Source organism: Hyaena hyaena, unplaced genomic scaffold, assembly GCF_003009895.1.
Source record: "Hyaena hyaena isolate Hyena2069 unplaced genomic scaffold, ASM300989v1 scaffold_633, whole genome shotgun sequence".
NCBI lineage: Eukaryota > Metazoa > Chordata > Mammalia > Carnivora > Hyaenidae > Hyaena > Hyaena hyaena.
Window position 1 is genome coordinate 797,801 of NW_024081266.1, and position 26,912 is coordinate 824,712.

The window sequence follows — 26,912 nt, forward strand, 5'->3', positions numbered from 1 at the left end:
TGTTTCTTTTTTGTCAAAAGATTGAATTTGATTTGTGTATCTGCGCTGCCCTTTGTTTTAGACTAGCTGACTCCTTTTCCACCTGCATGTATTTCCTGTAGCCTGAGATCAAGACAAATAGAAGCACTGTAGTTAGTTCCATAGTACTGTTTCATTAGCAAGGTTGGTTTTAATAGATAATTAACAGGGATGAGATGATTAATAATTCACTTTTTGAATTCCTTTTCCATTAAAGGGGAGAAATAGGCTTCATCCTTTTAACAAGATTAAGTCTGTGTGTTAGGTGCAGCGAGCTTCGAAAAATCTCCTTGACTCCCGATAGCTTACAGCTTCAAGGCCCAACTTTTTGGCCTGGCATTTTGGGCCTTCTGTGATGTGATTCTCACCTACCTTTGCAGCATTTTCTCTCTCTGTTCCTTTGAGTACCATATAAATACACCAGGCTTTTATACCTTCTGCCTTCTGTGCCTTTTTTCTTAACATCCATTCTGCCTGTGCTCACCCTGCATTGTGACAGATTCCCCTCCTTTCTTTGAAGCCCTCCCATTTCCCAGTGAAGTCTCCCCCATGGGCCTCCTTGTCTCCTCCTCCCTCCAGTTTGGCTGTAGAAGCAGCCCTCCGTGTGCAGCCTGAGGAACTGCTGTCCTGGGGCCTCAACACATTCCACCCTTGGTTAGAATTATCTTGTACCCAGGTTGTTTGAACTACAAGTTCTAAGTTCTTGGAGGTCAGCGCTGTTCATTCATCTTTTTATACCTGCATGGTTTCCTATTAGAGAGCTTGGCATGTAGCATTTATTGAATGGATGAAAAAGAAATATTGTTTCTGTAGCTTCTGCATCAAAAATATCAAAGCTTATCAAGAGTTCAAGACCATGTGGGAGTGGGATGGGTATGGACCTTGTACTTGGAAAACAAAAGGCTGTGAGGGACAGGATTTATAGGTTTCCCCCGTTATCCGAAAGTCGAGCATTCTTATGAAACACTCCATAAGCTGAAATGGCATAAAGCGAAGAAGCAATTAATTAATTAATTACCATTAATTTATATGAAAAACCATTGAATGTTTCCAACCCCTCCCAAAATAACCTCTCTTAGCCATTTTTGATACCTTAAGACACATCTTGCTAACAGATGCACAAAATAAATAGAGATAAAGCCCAGATGCTCACAGACACAGTTCAGAGCTGTGGCGGCCTGAATCGGAGCTGCGGAGTGTATGTAGTTCTGGGGAAGGAGCCTGCGGGTGCCACTCTCACTGCTGGGGTGCGTTCTGTTTCTGTAAAGGCTCCCTGCACAACAAAATGCTGAATGCTGTTTTTGCTTTTTGCCTTTTTCATAAAGGTGAAAATCATCTTTGGATTTCTTTCAGTTAGTGAAAAGATGTGCTAATGTAGGTCTTTCATGAAAGTGAGGTGGCGTAGTGTGAACTTTCAAAAAGTGGGGATACCTGTATTTTATTGCTTTTTAAATACGTGGCATGAAGAGTCTATGTTATTAGAGATAGTTTTAGTATAGTATTACTCCCCTTATGCATATATCAGAATTCTCAATCCCCCATGTGGAATGAAGCCGGAGCCCTGGCAGGAAGCAGAGGGGCCTCTGAGAGGCTCTTCCACATACTGTGGGGCTGGGCTGGGGGCCCAGGGGTCCGCCCTTCAGAACCTCACCTCACACAGCTGGGTGACATAGGCCACAGCAGTGTTCTCAGTGCCACTGAGGACCCACAAAGGGAAGCTCTGAGAAAGGACAGCTGCCTCCTGGAGGCAGACCTGGAGAATTCTGGAAGCACAGTTGCGGGCTCTAGTTGGTATAGAGTAAAATAACAGAGTTTTACACATAAGTGGGCTCGGAGAATGTCAGTGCACCACATCAAACTACAGAAAATGGATTATAATGATGATTCTTCATCCAGAACAGATTAAATCAGGTTTGGCATGTTTTGCTTTGACGTACTCTGCTAAACAATGCAGGAACACATGTGGTGCCTTCTAGAAAGATTTCCAAACTAAAAATAGTTTAGAATAAAGTCAAAATAAATTAGTGTTTGAAGGGATGAGCTCCAGTTATACAGAAAACCACAATCTCCAATTCCAGGAGAAAGTAGCTTATTCGCTCTTACCTCTGTCCGTCTTGTTGCCCCCCCTCTTGCCTTCCATGTGCTTTCTCTCTGCCTTCCGATAGAGCACCTACCTGGGGATCCTTTACCCCAGCATCCTAGGAGCCATTTAATTTATATTCCTTCTTTTTAGACTTCTGATACTGGACTTTTGTTCTTTGCATACGTGTTCCTGAGCATCATAGCCTTGCCCCCAACACCTTCCCCACACAGTCCTGACCTGGCCCTGTAGACACTCCTCTGTGACTTCCAGTTTCATACGGATTAGTTGTTGGGAAGCCCTGTCTCCCTCCACCCCCCACTGCAGCAAATTAGAGACTTGGTTTTGTCACCTGTATTCCTTTAGTTCCTAGGGCAGCCCGGCACATTGCACGGTCTCCACAAGGTGTCAGAAACTTCTGTGAGTAAACAAAGACTCCTTGACCTTTTAAAGAGACTTTGGTTGGGGTGCCTGGGTGGCTTAGTCGGTTAAGCGTCCGACTTTCGCTTAGGTCATGATCTCGCGGTTCGTGGGTTCGAGCCCCGCGTCGGGCTCTGTGCTGACTGCCAGCTCGGAGCCTGGAGCCTGTTTCAGTCTGTGACTCCCTCTCTCTCTGACCCTCCCCTGCTCACGCTGTCTCTCTCTCTCTCTCCTAAAAAAAAAAAAAAAAAAAAAAATTAAATAAAGAGACTTTGGTTTTTCTTTGTTCTGGCTCTCTGTGGATGGCACACTCTCTTTTTTCTCTGGCCCTCTCCCTCTGTCTCCCCCCCCCCCCCCCCTGCCCCCTAAGAGTCTCCTCTCTCTCTCTCTCTCTCACACACACACATTCTCCTTTGTTAATTTACCTGCTTACTCTCTTGAGTCAAGACGGAATGGAGAATTACATGGCTGAAGATACAAAGAAATTTGCGGTGGAAACACCAGGATTTTCAGGCACTCTTTAAGACTTCATCTTACGTGATGCAGGACTTAGGGTCATGTGTGGGAAAGGTGCGTGCCTGTGGAGATCTGAGAGAGCTATGAGAGTTCTCAGTGGCAGTTGTGTGGGCCTGAAACCTAATCAAGCAGGTAGCTGAAGCTAGATGGTTGGAGTTTTTAGCAGAAACGGCACATAGCTTTCCTCAGTAGCCCAAAGAGGGAGGATTAAGCTGATGACATGGCTAACCAACATAGGACAGGTGCACAGAATGCAGATAAGAGCATCCAGACTTTCTCTTAGAGGTAGGATTTTGTGCCTGTAAAGGAAGTGTGGACTCATTATATGATGCCTTATAAAATGTAATTGTGAAATGATCTGGTGTCCCCCAAATTGCTTTTCAAATGTAAGTAACAGTGGTTTCTTGATCATCTCTTAGGATCACCTTCCACACAACTGAGGATTAACTGATGTAGAAATAAGAACAATATTCAAAAGCACAGTGTGTACGGAGTAGCATCTCCGGCCACTGATAATGATGTGGCCTTTGGCTTAAGGCTGGTAATTCTTGCCTGTGGAAAATACTGTCCTCAGCAGGATTTCCTCCTTACTACGGAGGATTTTGACTGTTAGAGCAAGTTTTGCTAGACCAGCTCTTCTGTATAGTATCCTCTAATCAATAGGAGGCAGGTGTAGGAGCAATTGTGTGTAATTTTCATAGATAGTCTTATAAAATAGTGGCATCCTGAATTCATATTTTATACTTGACTGACTTTGTTCTTTAAGGAACTAAAAATATAGTATTGACAGAGAATGTAAAAACAATTAAACCAAGCACATCTTTCATTCCATTTGATAATGTTTTGTTATGGCCTCACCTTGCTAAGTAATACAAGGTTTTTTTTCTAATTTTTAATGTTTGTTTATTTTTGAGAGACAGAAAAATAGCATGAGAGTGGAAGGGGCAGAGGGAGAGGGAGACACAGAATCTGAAGCAGGCCCCAGGCTCTGAGCTGTCAGCACAGAGCTCAATGCAGGGCTCGAACCCACAAACTCTGAGATCATGACCTGAGTCGAAATCAGACACTTAACCAACTGAGCCACCCAGGCGCCCCACAAATTTTTTTTTAATGCAAACCAAAAGTGGTTTAATACACATGTTGCTGGAGAAATTAGTTAAAGCTATTTACATGGCATCAAGAAGGTGGGAAAGGAGACATATTACTGACAGGTATGTGATGAACAGCTCTTCCGAAGCTACCCTACTGACTCCCATTGGGGATGCACATGTGATGCTTTCGTGGTCTTCATCCTCCAGAGGAATGTATGGTTGAGGTGGGGAACATTGCAGACACATGCAGCTGTTTTGAAACCGTGCCAGGCTGTATATCATTGTGTGCTGGGTTGGTGGTGACTAGGAGTATAATGGGAGTTTGGTGAAGAAGATGATCTGGGAAGGCAGTGGTTGGTGTAAGTCAGGGTTTCTCAACCTTGGTACTACTGACATTTGGGGCTAGATGATTCTTTGTCACGATGGCTTTCCTGTGCATTGTAGTATGTTTAGCAGCATCTCTGGCCACTGCCCACTAAGTGCCACTAGTACTGCCCAGTTGAGAAAACAAAAAAATGTTTACAGACATCAATAAATGACCCTGGTGGGGGGACAAATTGTTCCCAATTGAAAATCAATGGGTAGACATAGTTGAGCACACTCTAGATTTGGCTAAGCTGGGAAGAATAAATAGAACCTGGACAGGAAGTGTGGATAATATGGGGATGGTGTTAGTTGCGAGAAGAACCATTTAACTAAGACCCAGTCAGTGTCTACATATGTCAGTCTTGGAGCAGGGCTACTCAGAGTATGATTTGTGGACCAAACTTTGTTGCTGATATTAGTACTCTAATTGAGGGTAAATGTTTAGAAACTGTTATAGCAAATTTACAGAGCAATTGTATGGAGTTTTTTTTGTTATAATAATAAAAACTTTAGGCTTCTCTCTTATTTTTACTTTTTAAGTAAACTCTCTGTCCAATATGGGGCTTAAACTCAAGACTCTGAGATCAAGAGTCACATGCTTTGCTGACTGAGTCAGCCAGGCGCCCCTAGGCTTCTCTTTTATATGTCTTTGTTATTTCATTTTTCTAGAAATTTATTTTCTGAAAGTATTGGTCTGGGACAGATTGGGACATTAAAACGAGAACAACAGCCAACTGGTCCTTTACCACTGATACTTTGAGAAGCATCAAGGCTGTGACCACACTGAATTTAGTGTGCATGGTGGGGAAATAAGACAGGCTAGGTATGGTTCAGATGGAACATGAAGTCAGACTGGTTCGTGAGATCTCGCAGGGCACCTGAGACATCTTAGACCCCATTCTCAAATCTTTTCGGGATGAATGAATGAACGAATGCCTGGAGAGCCTCCAAGCAGAGCAGAATGAACCTAGGAGTAGGGAAAAGGGATCCAGTGGTTATTTTGAGATGGGCGTGACTTTTGGAAGGGAATATTAATGTCACTTAACCTGTCTCTGTAGTTTTTGTCTTTCAGCTATCTGGTTATTTCCAGTTAGAAACCTTTCCTATTTACTTCCCTTGAACCATCATTTTGAACTAGTAATTGCCCATTTGAAACTTGAACTTGTGCATTTTAAAACCTGTGTGTCCGATTATGGGTGTCCTTTCCTTTCGGGATTTGTAACCACTTGAATGTCTTTGGCACAAAGTCACTTTTTTGATTATCTGGTGGTGCCTTTATCTGTACCTGAAAGAAAGAAAGGAAAGAAAATCCTTTGCATTTTCTGTGAGTGAGAAAGGTCTGTGCCCTTTGTGGGTTTTGTAGTGTGTTGGTGTGTCTGTGTCTCTACTTGTATTGGAGCGTCTTGTTTGGACCATCAATAGCACTGATGTGAGGTTTTGGAGGCTGACTGCTTAGCCAGTGGCCACAGGCCTGTGCTCATGTTTTCTCTAGAAGTTTGGAGAGCGTTAGTTTGCTGCGATTCCTTCTGCCACTTACTTTTCTTTCATTGGACACACTAAATATACATATTTTATCATCTATATCTGATCATTTCAAGATGTGTCATGTGTTTCTTGATACATTTGGTTTTTAAATATTAGCTGTTTGCTTACTAATATCTTGAAACTAATTGCATGAAATAATATGTGGGGCTTTGTAATTTCACCTGGCATATAATGAGAGAAAAAGTTTTGGTTTCCCAACTCCTAAATGTAAATCATTTGGCAGAAGAGAGAAGTGGGTGGTGGGCTGGTTGTCAGGAGATGTGGGTTCCTGCCTTGAGTCCTGCTACTTACATAGTGAATCATTTTGGGTAAGTTACTTCGCTGACCTGTCTAGAGTGTCTCAGTTTTATCATTTTGTCAAAAGACTAGATTGACAGGCAATTTGAATAATTGTAGGACAAATCTCTGATTTCAGGCTTGTGGTCCAGGCATCGGCAATTTCATATTTATTATTTCTGCAACTTCATCATTTGCTGACATAATATGCAAGGTCCTTTAAAGTCACAGAGGCACAGCATATGTTCCCCACCCTCCAGAATTTAAAATTCTGTTTGAAATTCTCATCTGCTTGACTAGATGAAACCCAATAGCTCTTCAACAACAAATGAATTTGAGTAGCATGTTCTCTCTAAGTTCAGAAGTGGAGAATATTCTAGATGTGGGATGGTGCTGTGTGAGAGGTGGGCTGTAAGTTGGGCCTTGGAGGAAGAGTAGGACTTAAATGTTGAGAAGACGAGAAGGCATTCAAGGGAAGGGAGGTAAGGTCAGTCACTGTGGGGAGGAAGTAAATGTGAGGAAGGGAGAGGTGGGAGATTGCATGAAGAAGCTGGGACCGCAAATGCCAGTCCCACACGCCTTGGCCCCCACAGCCTCCATCCTTCTCACTTGAGCACCTGGCAACCACTCATGTACTTTCTGTCTATAAATTGGCCTGTTCTGGACATTTTATATAAAGAGAATCATACAGTATATGGTCCTTTATGAGTCACTTCTTTCATTGAGCATGTTTCCAAGGTTTGTCCGTGTTGTGGCATGTGTCAGTACTTCATTTATTTTTATGGCCAAATAATACTCAATTCTGTGGATATGTAATGCAAATTCCTGACCCCTACCAGAACTTTACTGAATGAGAAACTTTGAAGTTGACTTCCTTTCCACAATCTGGCCTTTTAAAAAAAATTTTTTTAAATTAATGTTTCTTTTTTCTTGAGATAGAGAGAGAGTGTGAGCAGGGGAGGGACAGAGATAGAGGGACACACAGAATCTGTAGCTGGCTCTAAGCTCAGGGCTGTTAACGAAGAGCGTGAAGTGGGGCTCGAACCCACGAACCGCAAGATCATGACCTGAGCCGAAGTCCCATGCTTAACCAGCTGACCCACCTAGGATCCCCCTCAATCGGTTTTGCAAGTGTTCCAGGTGATCTAGATGTATGTATGGGTTGAGAGCCATTACTGCAGGAGGAGCGGGGAGGGGCATGAGGCTGGAGAGGTGGGCCTTGTGGGCCTGGGCATGGAAGTTTCCTTTTATCTCAAGGATAATGGGAAGCTACTGAGAGGATTTTAAACAGAGGTATGAAACCATTAGGTTTATACTTTAATGAAAATGGTAGCTTCTTTGTGAAAAGTGGTTTGGCTAAGGAAATCTAGCTAAGACAAGGTACAGGAAGTTGTAGATGAGAGACAAGGGCTTGGTATGAGCTAGTGGGAGTGAGAATGGAGAAATGTGGATGGGTTCAAGAAAAAATTTGAAAGCAAAAAGGCCGTGACTTGATTAATTGCATCATCAGGGAGAATCAAAGATGATGTCCAGGTTTCTGTGTTGGGCAGGTAAGTGGGTGGTGGTACCATCACTAAGATCTTGTAGATTTTCTGATTTTCTAAAATGTGAGAAAATCTTTTTTTAAAACTCTTTTTTTAGATGTTTTATTTATTTCTGGTGGGGGGGGCAGCGTGAGCAGGGGAGGGTCAGAGAGAGAGGGAGATACAGAATCTGAAGCAAGCTCCAGGCTCCGAGCTAGCTGTCAGCACAGAGCCCTACGCGTGGCCCAAACCCACGAACCGTGAGATCATGACCTGAGCTGAAGTCGGATGCTCAACTGACTGAGCCACCCAGGTGCCCCTAAAATGTGAGAAAATCTTAAGCACCCATTCCTTCCCCTAGAATCTGTCCTTCCCACAAGCCCCAGAGACAACATATCAGATGGCATTTGAGTATATACTATATGGAAAATTCCCTTGAGAGATGTGCCACACACGAGAACCATACGTGACATTAATATGTATTAATGTGTGTGTAGCTCTACAAAAGGTATAAAATGTCTGAGAAGGTAGAATCTAAAGATATAACCAAGGTGTTTGGATTCAGATATGAAGAAGTCTTGCCAAGCAAGGTTAATTTGCATAATTTAGGGAAAAGAGATGATGAGAAGAGATTTCAGGCTACATTCACATCTCAAAGTGCCTAGGATGTTGGCACTATAACCTAGTTCTGAAGTTCTCTGGCTGGAAGGCGGCATGTGTGATCCAGTGTACCTCAGGATTCCAGGATTCTGGAGGTGAGAGGCCTGGAAATCTAAGGGTGTGGCACTGTGTAGCTGTCTTTCTATGATGTTTATCAAAAGCCAATGAGGAATTGTAAAGTTCTGAAACTGTAGTGATATATGCTTGAGAAGAACACTCTTGTCTGCCATTAGAAGGGTCGCAGTGGGTAGGACAGTAAATTTCTGGGAGGTATGGCCAGCAGCAGAATAGGGACATTAGAAATGGGGAGAAATAGGGACGCCTGGGTGGCTTAGTCGGTTAAGCATCCGACTTTCGCTTGGGTCATGATCTCGCGGTTCATGGGTTCGAGCCCCGCGTCGGGCTCTATGCTGCCTGCCAGCTCAGAGCCTGGAGCCTGTTTCAGTCTGTGACTCCCTCTCTCTCTGACCCTCCCCTGCTCACGCTGTCTCTCTCTCTCTCTCCTAGAAATAAATAAAACATTAAAAAAAAGAAAAGAAATGGGGAGAAATAGGCAAGGTAGGAGGAGGAGGAGAATTTGCAGGACTTGCCAGCTGAAGGAGAGAAAGGAGGCGATGACTTCACAGTTACTAGGAAACTGGAGGAAGCTCTGGCTGTTGGAGCTCTTGATGGAGCAGTCGTGGAGAGGGAGGGGGGCTGGGAAAGACACTGGTTTAGTTTCTTAACATGAACAAGTAATTGTGTGGGATGAAACATGTAAGCATGGTTTTGAAAAATAAAGTTAGTAAGCTTGAGGTGGCAGATTTTATAGACTTTTAAATTTTAGTTCAGTCCTAGTATTGTCCTATGTCTCACTAGCCCATGATCCAGAATGTGAAAGGAGTTGACTAAGCTATTCTGGAAATACTTGTTCCCAATCAGGAAATACGTACCAGTAACGTTTTCATTTATGGTGGCTCGATCCAAGTTCATGGAAACAGTTGTCCTGCCAGGGGCAGGGCAGTGGCAACCTCTCTCTTACCTGTTCTGAATTATTTCTTTCAACTCAAGGACAGTAGACCATAAACTCTGACATCTGCCTACCTTTCAGTTAGGGAACTAAATGAAGTGATTGGATTTAATTACATATAAACTTCTTGATCTTAATTCCAAAAGAGACAACTATGACTCACAATAAAACAGTGTTTAAATTGGCATTGAACATCAGTTTAAAAATAAACATGCCAGGACTGACTTTAAGTCTGAGAGCATAGCGTGGGGACATTTGTTAATTCTTTCCTTGGCTGAAATCTCCTGTTCTCCCTGTTCCACTTTGTCATTTTAACTTTCCCATTTCTCCTGTCCGTTCCCTGTATGGGAAAATCAAAAAGGTTACTCTTGTGAACACACAACAATGTCAATTTATGGAACTCTGTTCTGCTTACCACAAGCCCCGGTGCAAGCGTCCTTTCTGTGCTCATCCCTTTCAGTCTGCTGTAGCCTGCTGCCCAGGCAAGGATGGGGGTACGCGCACGAGAAAATACACCCGCAAAGAGTATGCTCTACTAATGAGAAAGCGTTATGTTCATATTTAAAAGGAAATCCATTCTGGAGCGCCTGGGTGGCTTAGTCGGTTAAGCGTCCGACTTTCGCTTGGGTCATGATCTCACGGTTCGTGGGTTCGAGCCCCGCGTCAGGCTCTGTGCTGACTGCCAGCTCAGAGCCTGGAGCCTGTTTCAGAGTCTGTGACTCCCTCTCTCTCTGACCCTCCCCTGCTCACGCTGTCTCTCTCTCTCTCTCTCTCCTAGAAATAAATAAAACATTAAAAAAAAAAAAAAAAAAGGAAACCCATTCTTACTAAAATGTACAGTCCCAAAGAGTGGATCCTCTGAATCAAATTTTAGAGTTCAAGCACTGGCAGTGCTGGATACTGACCCCCTGTAACTCCTACATAGGTGTCTTGTGAATGAGCTAAAGTAAGGCAGAGGCAGGCCTGGTCCAGTGCTGACACTTCCTGGACCTTCAAAATATGCTTGTGAAATGAACAAATGAGGGAATCAAGGAATGAATGGAGAAAGAGAAGCCAGGTGGCTGTGGAGTTGTACTGGGTCCAGGTATCCCCAGTGATAAGTGGAATATACTTGCTAAAGAACAGAATAGAGAATGAGGTTTGTGGCCCTAGAATAAAAATTATAGTAATAGTGACTAAAATGTGTGTTGAGTTCTTTCAGTGGGCCGTGTACAACTCTGTGAGCATTATGCCATTTAGTTTTCATCACTGTCCTCTGAGGTGAATTATGATCTGCATTTCACAGATGCAGAAACTAAGGCTTTGATAAAATAAGAAACTTGTCCAAGGTGATACCAATCCATCCCTTTCTGCCTGTCCAAGACTTTCACATGACTCAGAGCTAAGAGCCCAAATGAGGATCAGGCCACTGCCCTTGGCAACATTATCACAGTGTTCTAAGCATCATGAACAAAGTCCCGGATGAACCAGGGCCCCTCACAGACCTCAGAGCCAAGCTTGCTTTGACCAGACTTACCACCCACCTTCTTTATTCTTTACAGTGCCCCATTTTTAGTGCTCCCCAACTGAGCACAGGAGAGACTCCCTTCATCTCATTTAATAACAGAGTATGTGGTTTTCATTTAGGTAGGTTATTTTTGTAACGACGTTAAGTTGTGGACTTGTAGGCAGTTCTCTTGTCACGCTGAGTCATCAACAAAGTGGTGTTTTGTTGATAGAAACAGGAAAGTTCAGGGAAGGGGGTGGATTGGTGGGTGGACTCTGTGACAGCATTGTTTTTGTTGTTCTGTTTTAGCCATCAAGTTTGAGGTGATGGTGAGACATTTAAGCATACATTTCCAGAAAGGCTCTGGAACTGTGGGATTGACCATTGTGAAAGAGGCCAATTTTGAAATGTAATTTTAGATATAGTTTAGATATATATTTCTAAGACTTGGAAGTAAGATTTGAAGTCGTGCAAGTATGTGATGTCTTCAAGGGCAAAAGTACTAGAATGAAGAAAAAAGAGATTATAAAGGACATTGCCCAGACTTTAGGATTTCTCTCTTGCCAGATTTGAGTGTATAAATATATGCTTATATTCCTGTCTTTCCTGAATCTAGATTTGGTACCATGTCTTGTTTATGTTAACTCAGAAAATATATTAGCAGTACAGTGTGCTGCTGTATTTACAGTGAGGCTCAGGTTAGATTTTTCTATATCAGTCTGGTAACTTTTCCACTTCCAGGCATGCTAGAATGCTTCTAGGCAAAAAAAAAAAAAAAAAAAAATAACAAGATTTAAGTCATGCTTTTAGAAAGTATGGGGAGATTTTTTTCCCTCTATTTTTGCTGGTTTTGCAAGATATAAATTTGTAAACTGACTTTTAAAAACTAGCATAAGAAAAAAAGGCACTGAAAAATTAGAATAATAGAATTTAATATTTCTCAAATGTTTGGAGCCGAGATTTGCCTTCTGGCTTAGGAGTTATTTAGAGTGTTATAAAGACTTACACATTATAATCTTGTGTGCATGCACATGCACATTTCTCCTGGTCCCTACGGTTTTTTTTCCTTTAAGTTTATTTATTTATTTTGAGAGAGAGAGAGCAGGAACAGGGGAGGGGCAGAGAGAGAGAGAGTCCGAAGCAGCCTTCACGCCATCAGTGCAGAGCCAGACACAGAACTCACGAACTGTGAGATCATGACCTGAGCTGAAATCAAGAGTCGGACGTTTAACTGACTGAGCTACCAGGTACCCCTCGTCCGGTCCCCACAATTTTTTTAATGCAGTGGTCTGTGAAGTTTTTTGATCACATACCCCAATAATAATTTAAAAATTCTTCGAGGGGCACCTGAGCGGCTCAGTCAGCTAAGCATCTGACTCGGGCTCAGGTCATGATCTCACGGTTTGTGAGTTCCATCCCCGTGTTGTGCCATGTGCTGGCGGCTGGGAGCCCGGAGCCTCCTTCAGATTCTGTGTGTCTCTCTGCCCCTCCCCTGCTCATGTGCATGCTCGTGCGCGCGCTCTCTCTCTCAAACATAAACATTAAAAAAGTTTTTTTCATTCTTTGAGCACATTTCCCCAATTTGTGTATATTCTAAATAAATGCTGTGTATATGCTAGTATACTAATAAAAGATGTAAATCAAAAAATGTCCACAAAATAGCAATAACTGTCATGGGCACAGTTCGAACAATATTATTAATCTTATCTTTTAATGATAAAAAATTTAGTTTTCTCCCATTAAAAACAGTTTTTCTTAGTGAGAACAGTGGAAGCTAACAATCAATGCTACAATTTGCTGGTCTGCTTTAACAGTTGTCATTGTTGAAGAGGTAACTCCCCCAAAATACGTGGATGTTGATGGAGGATGAGCATCATTATAATTAAAGAACAGTGTTAATCATTTTTCTGATTCCATTCATCAGTCATGCAAAAGTTGTTAATTTTTTTAAGTTTATTTATTTTTATTTATTTATTTTTAAAATATTTTTATTTATTTATTTTTTTTATTTTTTATTTTTTTATTTCTAGGAGAGAGAGAGAGAGAGAGAGAGACAGTGTGAGCAGGGGAGGGTCAGAGAGAGAGGGAGTCACAGACTCTGAAACTGGCTCCAGGCTCTGAGCTGGCAGTCAGCACAGAGCCCGACGCGGGGCCCGAACTGATGAACCGCGAGACGATGAGCCAAGCGAAAGTCGGACGCTCAACCGACTAAGCCACCCAGGCGCCCCAGTTTATTTATTTATTTTGAGAGAGAGAAAGTGAGCACAAACAGGGGAAGGACAGAAGAGAGAGGCTCCCTGGCAGGCTCTGTGCTTTCAGTGGGGCTTGAACCCACAAACCATGAGATCATGACCTGAGCTGAAACCAGAGTCAGATGTATAACTGACTGAGCCACCCAGGTACTGCAAGTTTTCTTTTTTAATTAAAAAAAAATCCTTAGAACACACTTAAATTTCCAATGGTAGGATAATGTTCTAAACATTAGAATAAGTACTTAATAGAATTTATGCACTAAGATAACTCTGGAGATTATAAAAACAAAATATTTGTAATAAAACTGAAATATCTGACCCTGAATGTGTATGTTATTATGTCAACTATATAAAGTATATTTCTAAATGTTGTGTCCTTGGAAGGTACTATCAGAAATAATTACTTCAGGATGATGAGATTAAGGGATTTTTTTAATAAAAAAATTCTTAAATTGAAAAGATGACTTACAAAAACAGAAAAAAGAAACTAATGCAAATTGGTTAAGAAAACACGAAAAATGTTGACTGATTCAAAAGCAAATATGTTAAAAGTGTTTATTCAAACTCAATAATGTTTCTGTGTTTAGTATAAACATACTGAGTGCCTGTTGAGAACCAGGGACTGTGCTAATGATGCATAGGTGAAAAAGCACAAGTTTTTCCATCATTAGAGTTTTATTGCTTTAATTTACAGCATATAATACTGGTTGTTTCAGAAAGCGTCCTGTATTTCAGAATCCATCTCTTTCTGACACTCTGATTCTTTAAAACTCAGGTTTCAACCTCTTGCTAGACAGCCTCTCGTATTGCTGCCTTTGGCTTGATAACCTGGTATTTGCTTTCTAGTAAAATAAACTGCAATGGACCCAGATGCACAGTACTTTATGTGTAACCTCTTGTTTAGTTCAACAGTGTTAGAATGTTGACGGTTAGCAGTTGGCTTACTGGGGTTTATTCTACACCCTGCCCTGCTCCCCAACAATGAAACCATGGGGGTGCGTGTTCTAGTTAGGAATGTGTTCACCTGCACGTAGGGGAGGACATGGCTAATGTGATCTTAAAGGAACAGAAGTTTTCTCTCTTTGTAAGTCTGGATGCTGATTTGTTCAGGGTATGTTTTTCTAGGATTCTCTTGGCCTTTTCCTGATGCTTACTTGCTCATGGTGGAAAAGCTGCCTCCACATCTCTAACCCACACACTGAGGTTCCAGGCAGGAAGGAGGAAGGGCAGGGACAAAGGGCCTAATATCTGAATCCATCTGCTTGAGCAGGAGAGCAAAGCCTTGACCAGAAGCGTTACCCAGCAGACTTTGGCTCACACCTCAGGGGCCAGAACTGGGTCATAGGGCTGCCCAGATGGAACTTTGGTTTTCAGGCCTTCACAGAAGAGAGGTAACTGGTCCAGTGTCTGCCATAATACTTTCTGCCATTTGCATTCTCTTTATGACAGTATAATGCCTAGTGAGTCTGACAGTGAGGTGTTAAAGAGTTTGCCATGAAACTATGTATCTTTGAGATACCCTGCTTAATTTCTGGAAGCTCCAAGGGTCTTTGACAAGGGAAAGGTCATCAGTCCCTTTCTTGCTCTGTAGTGGGAAGGCATTGTCTTAGAGCCATCTCTCGACTCCTCCTTAGTCCAGTCCCTCCATTGTAAGTAGTGTTGTTCTAAGAAAATTTTTACTTTTTGTTTTCTTTCCTCTGCCTTTGGCTTTTTCTATGTGAGATACATAAAAGGTCCAATTGAGTCCTACCTCTGCCTTAAGTCAGAAAAAAGAAAAAGTGTGTATTTGAAGTGTGAAAGTAAGTGAAATGAAGAACTGTTACATTGAATACCTAAAGCCTTTGAAAGTACCCAGAAGTCACTTCATGCTTTTGGCGGAGGGCCCCATGTAGGGCTCATGTGTTTGAATGAACGGAACAGTTGAGCAAGTGCCTGCTATTGCTTAGCTCTTTCTGTAGCTGATCCTCCCAATGAACTTATGCAAAAAAATACTGGGTCCATTTCACAGATTTGGCAACTCATGCTGAGAGAAAGCTTTGTAATTTCTCCAAGGCTACCCAACTGATAGGGCCAGGATTAAAACCCAGATAGTCTAACTCACAAATACACTCTCCCCTCCCGACCCCCAGTTTTCCTTGCTGTCATCCATCTGTACTTCATTTGCCTTTAAACTTGCTTTCCCACAATTGCGCACATTAAATCTCAATTAGAGGAAAAACTGTCTTATTCAAATTGATTATTTCTTGTTATTTGCTAGTGGCTCCCAAGGTCCCAAGGTGCAGCAACAGCTGTGTATACCACAGAATTCAAACATGACCAGACACGCCTGGAAGCATATGGAAGGATTCTTCTGGAAGGGGCTACTTAATTACATAAAGTAACTGTCAGCCATCTGGGAAAGAACTAATCTGACAAGAAGACAGAGTGGAGGAGTGCAAGTTTAGTTAAAAGTGCCACAGAGTAGGGGTAAATCTAAATCACGTACAACGTAATTTATTTAGCCTGTCCCCTGATCCAGTCCCTAGGGGTTCCTGGAGCCAGGAGGTTGCCAGTGAAAGAGCTACAAACATCTTCACTAAGATTTTCACGGGTCACTGAGTGTTCATGCCAGGTCAGCCAATTCAGCAGCACCAGCCCAGACAGTTAATCAGCCAGGCGCCTGTGGGGGTGGGTCACCAGGGCTTGGGTGCAGGCTTTGGGGTCTTAAGCAGATCTGGGTCACACAGGAATTTGGAGCTGACAGGTTAAAAGTTCATTGTCTTTGTTTGGGCTGCTGTCACAAAACTGATTGGGGAGCTTATAAACAACATAAGTTTATTTCTTACAGTTCTGAAGGCCGGAGGTCCAAGATCAGGTTGCCAGCACGGTTGGGTTATGGAAAAGCCCTCTTCTGGCAGACTGCAAATTCCTTGCTGTGCCCTCACGCGATGGAAAGGGGCAGGGATGTTCTCGGGTCTCTTTTATAAGGACATGAATCCCATTCATGAAGGTCTTGTCTTCAGAAACTAGTCACCTTCCATAGCCCCCACCTTGTAATACTGTCACCTTGGAGGTTAGGTTTCAACATGTGAATTTTGAGGGGAACGCATTCAGACCATTTACTGAAGCAGCCGAAACAAGATGGCTGCCTCGAAGCTTGCTTCAGAGCTGCTGGAGATACTGGGGGAAGGGGTGGGGGTGGTAGAATCCCATCGTGGCAGTTGAAAGCAGAGTCAGGGAAATACTGATGTATTTGCTTAGTTCTCAATTGCCATCAATTTGCAAATATATCAAAGTTTTTAAAAATATTTTATTTATTTCTGAGAGAGAGAGAGAGAGAGACAGCGTGAGCAGGGGAGGGTCAGAGAGAGAGGGAGACACAGAATCTGAAACAGGCTCCAGGCTCTGAGCTGGCTGTCAGCACAGAGCCCGATGCCGGGCTCGAACCCACTAACTGTGAAATCATGACCTGAGCCGAAGTCGGACGCTTTAACCGACTGAGCCACCCAGACGCCCCTCAACAGTTTAATTAAAACATTTTGGCCAAACAAAACACTACTTTATGCACTTGCAATTTTTAAAATTAACTGATAACAGCATTTATTTAAACATATAGTCACATACAACTTTCTTCTTCAATATCATGGTCATTGTTAAAGGAATGCGTTTTTCACATTCAGGGTCTATAGATTGTTCTGAATTATTTAGGCAATTTACAGTTACATGTAGCATCCTAAACACTTTGCTTTTTAAAATCATACAGCTTTAGCATTAATTGAGAAATATTAGCATTTGATCTACATTCCTTTTTGGCTAAACTTCAGTTACATTTGTTCCTAAATTAAATTACCAACTCAGTTTGATCTCTTGAACATCACCCGGAAATCTTTGATGTTCGGCGTTGGGGTGATAATTCTTTAATCATCCATTCAGTTAATATTTACTGAAGGCCTCCTGAATTGCCAGTCTCTGTGCTTACAGAATTGACAGTGTGGAGAGAGAGATGAGCATAAAATCAAGTGCACAGATAAATAAATAAGATTGTAATAGATTCAGACAATAGAACTTCAGCTAAGGTGGTTGGAGAGGACTCTCCCAGGAGGCCATATGTAAGGTAGATGATGAGAGAACCAACATTGCTGAGTCAGGATGAAGCCTTCCTGTCAAGCCAGCCCTTCCGTGTGTGAAGATCCTGTCTGTTCGGTAACAACTGTTTGGTGAGTGTCTGCTACATGCCAGGCACTATTCTAGCCGCTGGAGATACAGCAGTGAACAGAATAGCAGACAACATCCCTTACCCTGTGGAATTTATATTCTATTAGGGGACATAGAGAAAGAAAGACTGAAAAGAAAGAAAAAAACTGAAAACACCACTAGTATGTCAGATGCTAAGTGCTATGGTGAAAAATGAAGCCTTGAAGGGAAGTTGCCAGTTGGGGAGGGTGTGTATGTGTGTGGAGTGCCACTGGTAAAAATGTTAAATCTCGTTGTCAGGGAAGGCCTCGCTAAGAGATTGAACTTTGAGCCGGAAACGGAGATCTTTGGTCTAGCCCAGGGCTGGCACACTTAGTTTGTAAAGGACAGACTTTTGAGGTTTGGGGAACCACGTGGCCTCTGTTGCCGCACTCAGCCCTGCCTTTCTGGGGCCAAAGCAGCCACAGTCAGTATGGAAATGAGTGGGTATGGCCGTCCTCCAATACAGCTTTATTTATGGACACTGAAATTTGTATTTAATGTATTTTTTACATGTCATGAGATACTATTAGTTTTCTTTCTTTTCCAACCCTATTTAAAAGTATCCCATTTTAGGCCATGGTCCATACAAAACCTCTTGTGAGCTAGACCTAGCCTGTAGGTCTAGCTCACAGTTTGCCTTCCCATGATCTAGCCTCAGAGATTTCCAAGTACTTATTCCCTTTGGTTGCTTTGGATGATGTGTAATGGTGTGTGTTTGGATAACAAAATAAAATCTAACCCTCGTGCTGTTGTAGATATCTTCCTGTTTGGGGTCCAACAACTGTTTTTTTTTTTTTTCTCCCTCTCACCCCCAGTGGTGGTTTTATGAATAATGAAAATCCATATTTATTCAGTGACACATATTCATTTCATTTAAATTTTTGTCTTACAGCTTTTATTTCTAGGCTCTGCTATGCAGTAATAGCTTTAATTTTCAATCCATCATACTATAGTATTTCTGAAGACATTTTAAGTAGCAGTTAAGAATTTCTTCAGGTGGCATTGCGTTTGGGTGCAAGCTATAGAAAAACTTGGTAGAGTGGCTTAAGCAATTAAGAGTTTATTTGTCTAATACAGAAAGGTTTAGAGTGGGCTGCTCAAGACTGGTGTGGTGGCTGTAAAATATCATCAAGGACCCAAGCTCCTGTCTTTCTGCTTGACCATCCTTAGCATATGGTGTTTGTTTTCACATTTGCAAAATGGTTTTTGCACCTCCAGGCACCATGTCTGCATTTTGGCAAGAGGAGAGAGGACATATTGGGCTTTGTGGTTTTATTCATTAAGTGGAGCCTTCACGAAAACATCTGCCTTCTGTTTCGTTCTGTGTCATGATCCCTGGCTGCAGAGAAGTCTGGATAAAACAAGTTTTTGTAGCAGAGCACATAGCTTTCCTAAACAATACCAGCCTTCTATGATTAAGAAAGAAAGGGAGATTGGGGTACCTGGGCGGCCCAGTCACTTAAGTGCCTACTTCTGCTTAGGTCACAATCTCACGGTGAGTTCGAGCCCCATGTCGGACTCTGCTGACATCTCGGAGCCTGGAACCTGCTTCAGATTCTGTCTCCCTCTTTCTTTGCCCTTCCTGGGCTCGTGCTCTCTCTCTCTCTCAACAAATAAATAAAAACGTTAAAAAAAAAAAAAAAAGGGAAATTGACTACTGGGTAAAAAACTAGCATTATCTTCCATGGCTTCTAAGTGTGTTAAAAAAACAAAAAACAAAACAAAACAAACACCCCCTGAGTTATAGGTTATCTTCCACTCATCGCTAAATTGACACGGGTGAAGGCAGCAACTGTTGCCCCACAGTTAACGTTTCTCCCGCTTGCTCTTCAAATGCCTTTTGATATTGATTTAAGGTGCATTTTGTTTCGGGATAGTTGAAATGTGGGGAGGAAAAAGCCCTTTGAGTCAAGGAAATGATGGTATATGTTATTGTTACTTGAACTCTGGGTTGATGCCAGCACATGCAGCGTCCCTGGCAGCTTCCTGTTGCCACATGGGAAGCCTTTCTATTACCTGGGGTCCCACCCAGCAGTTCCATCTCTTCACCCAAGTCCCTGCCACCTAAGCCTGGGCTCCCACAGTTCCAGGCCATGTTCACCTCAGCAGATTTTTTTTTTTTTTAACTTTTTTAATGTTTTATTTCTGAGAGAGAGAGAGAGACAGCATGTGCAGGGAGGGACCGAGAGAGGGTGAGATACAGAATCTGAAGCAGGCTCCAGGCTCTGAGCTGTCAGCCCAGAGCCTGACGCGGGGCTTGAACCCACGAACCACGAGATCATGACCATGAGATCACGACCTGAGCCGAAGTCAGAAGCTTAACCACCCAGCTGAGCCACCCAGGCGCCCCCACCTCAGCAGATCTTAAAGTAGCTCCTGGTGTCCACTCGTGACTCCTCTTCCTTCCTAATACTAATGCCACAGATACCCACTTGAAAACTTGCTTCTCTGGGTTAAATTTTCTGCTTTGTTTATTTGAGTGATTTGCTGTAGTATTGGTTAATTTTCTGTGGCCTTAGCCCTTTTTTTTAAAAAAAAATTATTTTTCATCATTTGGCCTTTCTTAGAAGTGTGAGTAAACATGGACGCCAAGGAGCAACAACGTGCTCTGAGTCCTGGGGCTTCATGTCCTGTTGGAAAACCCGATTTATATAAAACACCACATCTCTGTGGCTACATACTAACTACTGTTCCCTTCTATGTGAAGCTCTCTTTCTCTATGTAATTTTCTTCTATTTAATCTTTTGAATATTGACATTTTCACACTATTCAAAAAAGTTTACAGTTTACACATGAAGAAAGCTAAGACTTTTGTTCCCATTTTTTCTCCGTCACCCCAGTCCCTATTTCCCTAGCTCCCAAGCAACTATTTCTGTTAGTTTTTTTATAGAACCTTCAAGAGCTTATTTTAATATAAGTACGAATGTATTCCTTTATTTCTCTATTTTTAAAAAATGTTCTGAGTCTATGCCCAATTCTGTTCCTTGTGTTTTTTTCACTTACTAATCTATCTTGGAGATCTTTTCATAGCAGTGTTAAGAGTACTCTCAATTCCTCCTGGGGCGCCTGGGTGCCTCAGTCGGTTAAGCATCTGACTTCAGCTCAGGTCATGATCTCACAGTCTGTGGGTTCGAGCCCCGCGTTGGGCTCTGTGCTGACAGCTAGCTCAGAGCCTGGAGCCTGGTTCAGATTCTGTGTCTCCCTCTCTTTGCCTCTCCCCCGCTCGCTCTGTCTCTGTCTCTGTCTCTGTCTCTCTCTCTCAAAATAAAATGAAGACTTAAAGAAAATTAAAAAAAAAAAAAAAGAACTCCTCCTTTTTTCTTTTTAAGTTGCATAGTATTAAAGTGATCTCTTTGAAACCCAAACCTGGTCATGCCTCCCTTGCTTTCCTCTTTTAAAACAGAGATATAATTATTTACATTTTATACTCTGTATGCTGTCAATTCTCACCATTATTAGTAACTGCCCTTTGCTTCTTGAGCATTGTTGGTGTGTAATGATGCATTTTAATTTTTTTTTTTTTTTACTTTAGAGAGTTCAGGAGTGTATGTCTGAGTGGGGAGGTACAGAGAGGGAGGGAGGAGGCAGGGAGAGAGAGAGAGAGAGAGAGAGAGAATCCCAAGGAGGCTCCATGCTCAGCTCACAGCTCAGTGTGGGGTTCAGTCCCATGACCCTGGGATCATGACTGGAGCTGAAATCAAGAGCAGAATGCTCCACTGACTGAGCCACACAGGAGCCCTTTGACTTTTTTTTTTTTTTTTTTTTTTGAAACAGCAACCAATTTGTTTCTCTCCCCATGCCTCAATTTTTTTGGAGATATAATTGACATGTAATATTGTATAAGTATAAGGTATATAATAGGATGATGCAATATTTGTATATATTGTGAAATGATTACTATAATTAGGCTAATTGACACATCATTCATCTCACATTGTTTGAATTTTAATATTCTGTGATACATCTTTCAGATACTGGCTGTAAGGAGGGAGGGGTGTTGAGACACGGACATTTTCATACATTGCTAATGAGAACATATTGACAAGGACTTGTTGAAAAGCAGTTAGCATGGGTCCACCAGGAGCCTGAAGAAGCCTCTGTCCTTTGATCTGAGTTCATTCATAGGGCTTTGTCCTAAAATAGTATTGAGAGATATAGTCAAATATTTTTAAATATAATGATGTTGACCACGTGATCTCTGGTGCTAAAAGTTGCAAATATGCCTACTAGCAATAATTGAATAGTAGTTAACTGAAAACATCTACATGATACATTGCTAGGCAGATATAAAAATGCATGCTTTTGAAAAAAAAAGTGCTTATTTGAGAGACAGTGTGTGTGTATGAGAGCAAAGAAGGGGCAGAAAGAGGGAGAGAATGCCAAGCAGTCTCTGTGCTAAGAGGCTCAATCCCAGGAACCATGAGGTCATGACATGAGCTGAATCAAGAGTTGGATGCTTAACTGACTGAGCCACCCAGGCGCCCCTGAAAAAAATTTAATGACAGGACAGTACACAGAGTATATTCTCGAATGAAAGGGCAAGGCCCACCTCTTTTTATCGAGTGTGATCCTATGAAAGGAGTGACCAGTGAGCAGTAGGAGATTATAGTTAAGCAATAAGTGGTGTGTGTGTGTGTGTGTGTGTGTGTGTGTGTGTGTGTGTAGGGCTAGGAGGCTGGGATGTAGAGAAACTGTGTATGTGTCTTTGATATATCCTAGTATTAAAAGTATGTAAGTTTTAAGGTATTCATCTTTCAAGGTAGATGTGGAGGTGGAGTGGATATTATATATGTATATATATTATATGGAAAACTAAGGTTTGCCTGTGTGTCAGGTTCACTTTTGATCACTCCCATGAACATTTGAAATGTGTTGGATATGTAAAGCTCTACATATGCACATTACATTAAAACCATTTCCTCTAAATAATTTTTGAAAGGATTGTGGGTAACTTTTTGTTTGCTTGTTTTATAATTTCTAGACTCTTAAAAATGCAAATACATTGCTCTTATAATCAAAGGAGCTGAATCATGAAGGACATTGTGCTGTGCTAAGAAATGTATGTGTTCTTCCAAGAGCAGTCATTTAAGAAGGATTTTAAATAGGAGAATGACATGATTATCATGACAAGAACACATATTAAGACCTCCATAAAATAGGTGACCAGTTTTGACCTCAGCATCAACCTTGTTTATTTGTCTTGTAGAGTTGTAAGGGGAAATTAAATAGGATGGCTAATACTTTTTTTGCAAGCCACATTTCGAAATAATAGAACTATATTTCTGCAAGTGTGTATCAGTGAGGGGAAAAAGTTGACTTATTCAGAAATGAGAAATAGCTTGGTTCAAGAAACTAGATAATGTATCCATTTTGATTTATAACCATACACTAGCTCTCTTGTTTTCTCATATCATTGAGTGTAAAGATACTCTATTTTGCTAGCTTTGCATTTCTGTCCATGCTAACAGTACAGTCTTGTTAGTCATTCAGACTTCAACCCAGTGATCAGAATCTCTTTGCTCATGACCTGCAACAGATTTCCTCTCAGAAGCACATGTCATTGAGGCTTTTGGGAGGAAATTAGTGGAGGCAATCAGTGTGTGAAAGTTTGTTCTTCAAGCATTTTATTTTCTAGATGAGAGGTCTTTTCTGGCAGCTGGCCCTCTCAGAATGATTCTTTTCTTTGGCCATTATAAAATTGACTTCACCATTTAGGCTGTGTTAAGTCTCTGTGTGTACATTTCCTAGAATCATTGAGAAAAAACAAGCATGTTGTCTCCTGTTTTACATGCTATGTTTAAGATATTGAATATTGTCGCCCCATCTGAATTATTTAATATGTACCCTTAAAAAAGACTGGTAAGATTTTGAAAACCTTCAGATGTGTGTGAGGCTCTCAGGAGCACACCTGACCCCTAGTGACTGAAGAAGGAAACACGAAGATGAGAGGAACAAAGAGGGTTAAGGAACAGAGAGTTCAAAGTCAGCTGATGCTTGTTGTTTACTCTCACCTTAGAAGTGGAGAACATTTTTCTCTGGTGAATTGATGAAAGGGTGCTTTCATGATGGTGGCTGCAGCTGTGGAATACCTGAAAGAAGCTGCTGAAGGGAATAAAAATGTTGCTGCTTCTGGGAACCAAGGAAATGTCGACATCTCCGATGGCCTCTCCCTGGTTTTCTAATGGTTTCAGCAGAGGGAGCTTTCATGACTGTAAATGTCAGCTTCTGTAACGAGAGGGGCAGTGGTTTGTCCCCCTGAGAACGGAGTCCCTCACCTCATGCATAATCTGATCCTTCCAGGCCATCAGGGCTGTGCCCCAGAGTTCCGGGGAATCTAGGTGAAGAAATCATCGTGTCAGAGCTTGCCTAGACTTCGGTTGGATATTCAGTGAGTGGATGGTGCATGGTGCCTGCGAAAATTGCTGCTTGGTTTTGCATCAGTGACCTCTGACAATGAGAAATCAAATCTAGTTCAACTTAGAAATACCTACATATCGTTTCAGATGAGCATTTCTCCTTATTTGTTTGTCTTCTCTCTTTAGATAAAGAAGAAACAGCAGGATGTGGTTAGATTTCTGGAAGCCAACAAGATAGAGTTTGAGGAGGTGGATATCACAATGTCAGAAGAACAGAGACAATGGATGTACAAAAACATCCCCCCGGAAAAGAAGCCTGCTCAGGGCAACCCTCTGCCACCTCAGATATTTAACGGTGACCGATACTGTGGAGTAAGTAGCTAGACTGTTACCACACTGTTTCTTTGCGTGATTCAAAATACAGTTAACCTAGAGTGACGCTGGGTTTTCTCAGTGAGGACTGTGACCTCTTCACCCTGTGCCATGCAGGTCCACAATCTAATAAAAGGATATATGAGTCCCAGGTCACAGACTGTGTGTGAATGTGAATACATACATGTCATAGTGTTCCTGTCTCTCTGTTGGGGGAAAGTGGTGGGAAGGGAAGGTGTGTGTGTGTGTGTGTGTGTTGCTCTAAATTTTAAAGCATATATGTTTTTTAAGTTTATTTTAGAGAGACAGAGAGAGCAGGGGAGGGGCAAAGAGAGAGGGAGAGAGAGGATCTCAAGCGGGCTTCACACTGTCAATGCAGAGCCAGAAGCAGGACTCAGACTCATGAACCACGAGATCATGACCTGAGCCAAAATCAAGAGTTGGATGCTTAACCAAGTGAGCCACCTGGGTGCCCCTCGAAGCATTTTTTGATTATTACCTTTTGGGGGCAGAGTGGATGGAGTAATTATTCTTGAATCTTTATCCCTCCGTAATATAAAAAACTGCTAACAGCCGATTATAAACCAGAGTTTCTTTTTTTTTTTTTTTTAATATTTTTATTTATTTCTAGGAGAGAGAGAGAGACAGTGTGAGCAGGGGAGGGTCAGAGAGGGAGACACAGACTCTGAAATAAGGCTCCAGGCTCTGAGCTGGCAGTCAGCACAGAGCCCGACACGGGGCTCGAACCCATGAACTGCGAGATCATGACCTAAGCGAAAGTCGGACGCTTAATCGACTAAGCCACCCAGGCGCCCCCAGAGTTTCTTTTCTTATGCTAATGAGCCAGATCGACCATTATGAACATTGAAAATACATTATTAGGTGCCTTCCTCCTGTACGTAGTATATGAGAAGATGAAGTCACCTCTGTCTGATTATCTCTTTTCCTTCCCACTGGGTTAAGAAAAAAATAAATCGAGACATTTCTTCCTAATGAGTAGTGAAGGTTTGCCTTTTGTCATACTCTCAGTATAGAAGTCAGTATTTATTTTGGGACCTGTACTCCAGTTCTTTAGGGATGGCCTGGGGAAGGGGAAGGGCCACCAGCGCTGAGGCGCTTAAGGTGAAATAAATAGCTGGGTTTAAGAGTGGAGAAAAGGGATAATAGTGCTTTTGGTACCCTGAGATGAAACCATTCCCCTGTACATAGAGAGACAGAGATAGAGATTGTGCACAGAGTTCCTACCTTCATGTCGGAGGAGAACCCTGAACGTGGCACTAGACTTAGATTTGAGCTCTTGTATTTTATGTTGCCTTTGACAACTTTGGAAAGTCATTTTTCTCTTAAAGAATCAATTTTCTTACTTTTTTTTGAAATTTTATTTTGAGAGAAAAGAGAGAGTGAGTAGCTGAGGGGGCAGAGAACGAGGAAGAGAATCTGTGCTGTCAGTGCAGAGGCTGATGCAGGGCTCCATCCCATGAACCATGAGATCATGACCTGAGCCAAAATTGAGGGTTGGATGCTCAACTGACTGAGCCACCCAGGCATCCCTCAGTTTTCTCCTCTTGAACAAAGGATGATAATAGCTATTTTACTTCACAGGATATTTGTGACTAAAAAGTACGTTTTAAGCACATTATTATATAAGAATAAAGATCATTACTTTTGTGGAATTTTTTTATATTGTGATCACATATGTTATTAGAGGAAGTATATGGTAACTGAGGGTGTACCCCATTCATGATTACAAGGCCTAGAAAATGCACTCTTGCAAACCAAAATGAGGCATAGTTGAAAATGTGTGTGAACTGTACAGTTCAAATCAAAGCAAAGCTGTGAGTGAAATAGTGCTAGAAGGCTAAACAAAAAACTCATAGCTTTCTGTTCTTCAGACTTGGCAGGTGTGAGAATTCCTTTGTTCTGGTCTGGTAATTTGGCTAGTGACAGAATTTTAGGTTGGAAAGAATTTTGATGGTTTTGCTTCATTATCACCTGGTTTCTAGTGCTGCAGTTGAGAAGTCTGGTGACATTTTCCTTGATCATTTGTACGTTTTTGCCAGTTTCTTCTATGCAGATTTTTAATATCTCTTAACCGTATGTGTATCCTAAAATTTTATGATGAATTTCCATGATGTGATCTATTTTTCATTCACTGCACTGAGTGCTCAGTAGGTCCTTATCCAAGAACTACATAATTAATAAATGTTTTTATAGTATACTTTTTTAATATTTTTATTTCTAGGAGAGAGAGAGAGAGAGAGACAGCGTGAGCAGGGGAGGGTCAGAGAGAGAGGGAGATACAGACTCTGAAATAGGCTCCAGGCTGTGAGCTGGCAGTCAGCACAGAGCCTGACGCAGGTCTCGAACCCACGAACCGCGAGATCATGACCTAAGTGAAAGTCGGACACTTAACCGACTAAGCCACCCAGACGCCCCTTTATAGTATTTTTCTGAAAAAAATTTCCCTGCTTACTCTTGTTCTCTTTATCTGGCATACATATTAATTAAAAAGTTTTTTAATATTTATTTTTGAGAGAGAGAGAGAGTGCGAACAGGGAAGAGGCAGAGAGAGAGGGAGACATAGAATCTAAAGCAGGCTCCAAGCCTGCTCCAAGCTGTCAGCACAGAGCCTGATGCAGAGCTAGAACTCGTGAACTGTGAGATCATGAGCTGAGCTGAAGTCGGACGCTTAACTGACTGAGCCAGTCAGGCACCCCTGGAATACAT

The 26,912-nt window shown here is 41.9% G+C and overlaps 2 protein-coding genes across 5 annotated transcripts in view; one reads left to right on the top strand and one right to left on the bottom strand.

The window, feature by feature from the left end:
• Positions 1 to 26,912, top strand: part of SH3BGRL2 (SH3 domain binding glutamate rich protein like 2) — a 62,213-nt gene that overhangs the window by 16,040 nt on the left and 19,261 nt on the right. The window contains exon 2 of the mRNA XM_039216420.1: positions 24,000 to 24,185. Coding sequence (XP_039072351.1) covers positions 24,000 to 24,185 — 186 coding nt within the window. The remainder of the gene's footprint in view (positions 1 to 23,999; positions 24,186 to 26,912) is intronic.
• LOC120219597 overlaps positions 21,390 to 26,912 on the bottom strand; it is a 54,854-nt gene continuing 49,331 nt past the window's right edge. For all 4 annotated transcript variants that reach the window (XR_005525322.1, XR_005525319.1, XR_005525320.1 and 1 more), the window contains 2 exons: positions 23,469 to 23,682; positions 21,390 to 21,591 (listed from right to left, as the gene is read on the bottom strand). The gene's annotated coding sequence lies outside the window, so the exon portion shown is untranslated. The remainder of the gene's footprint in view (positions 21,592 to 23,468; positions 23,683 to 26,912) is intronic.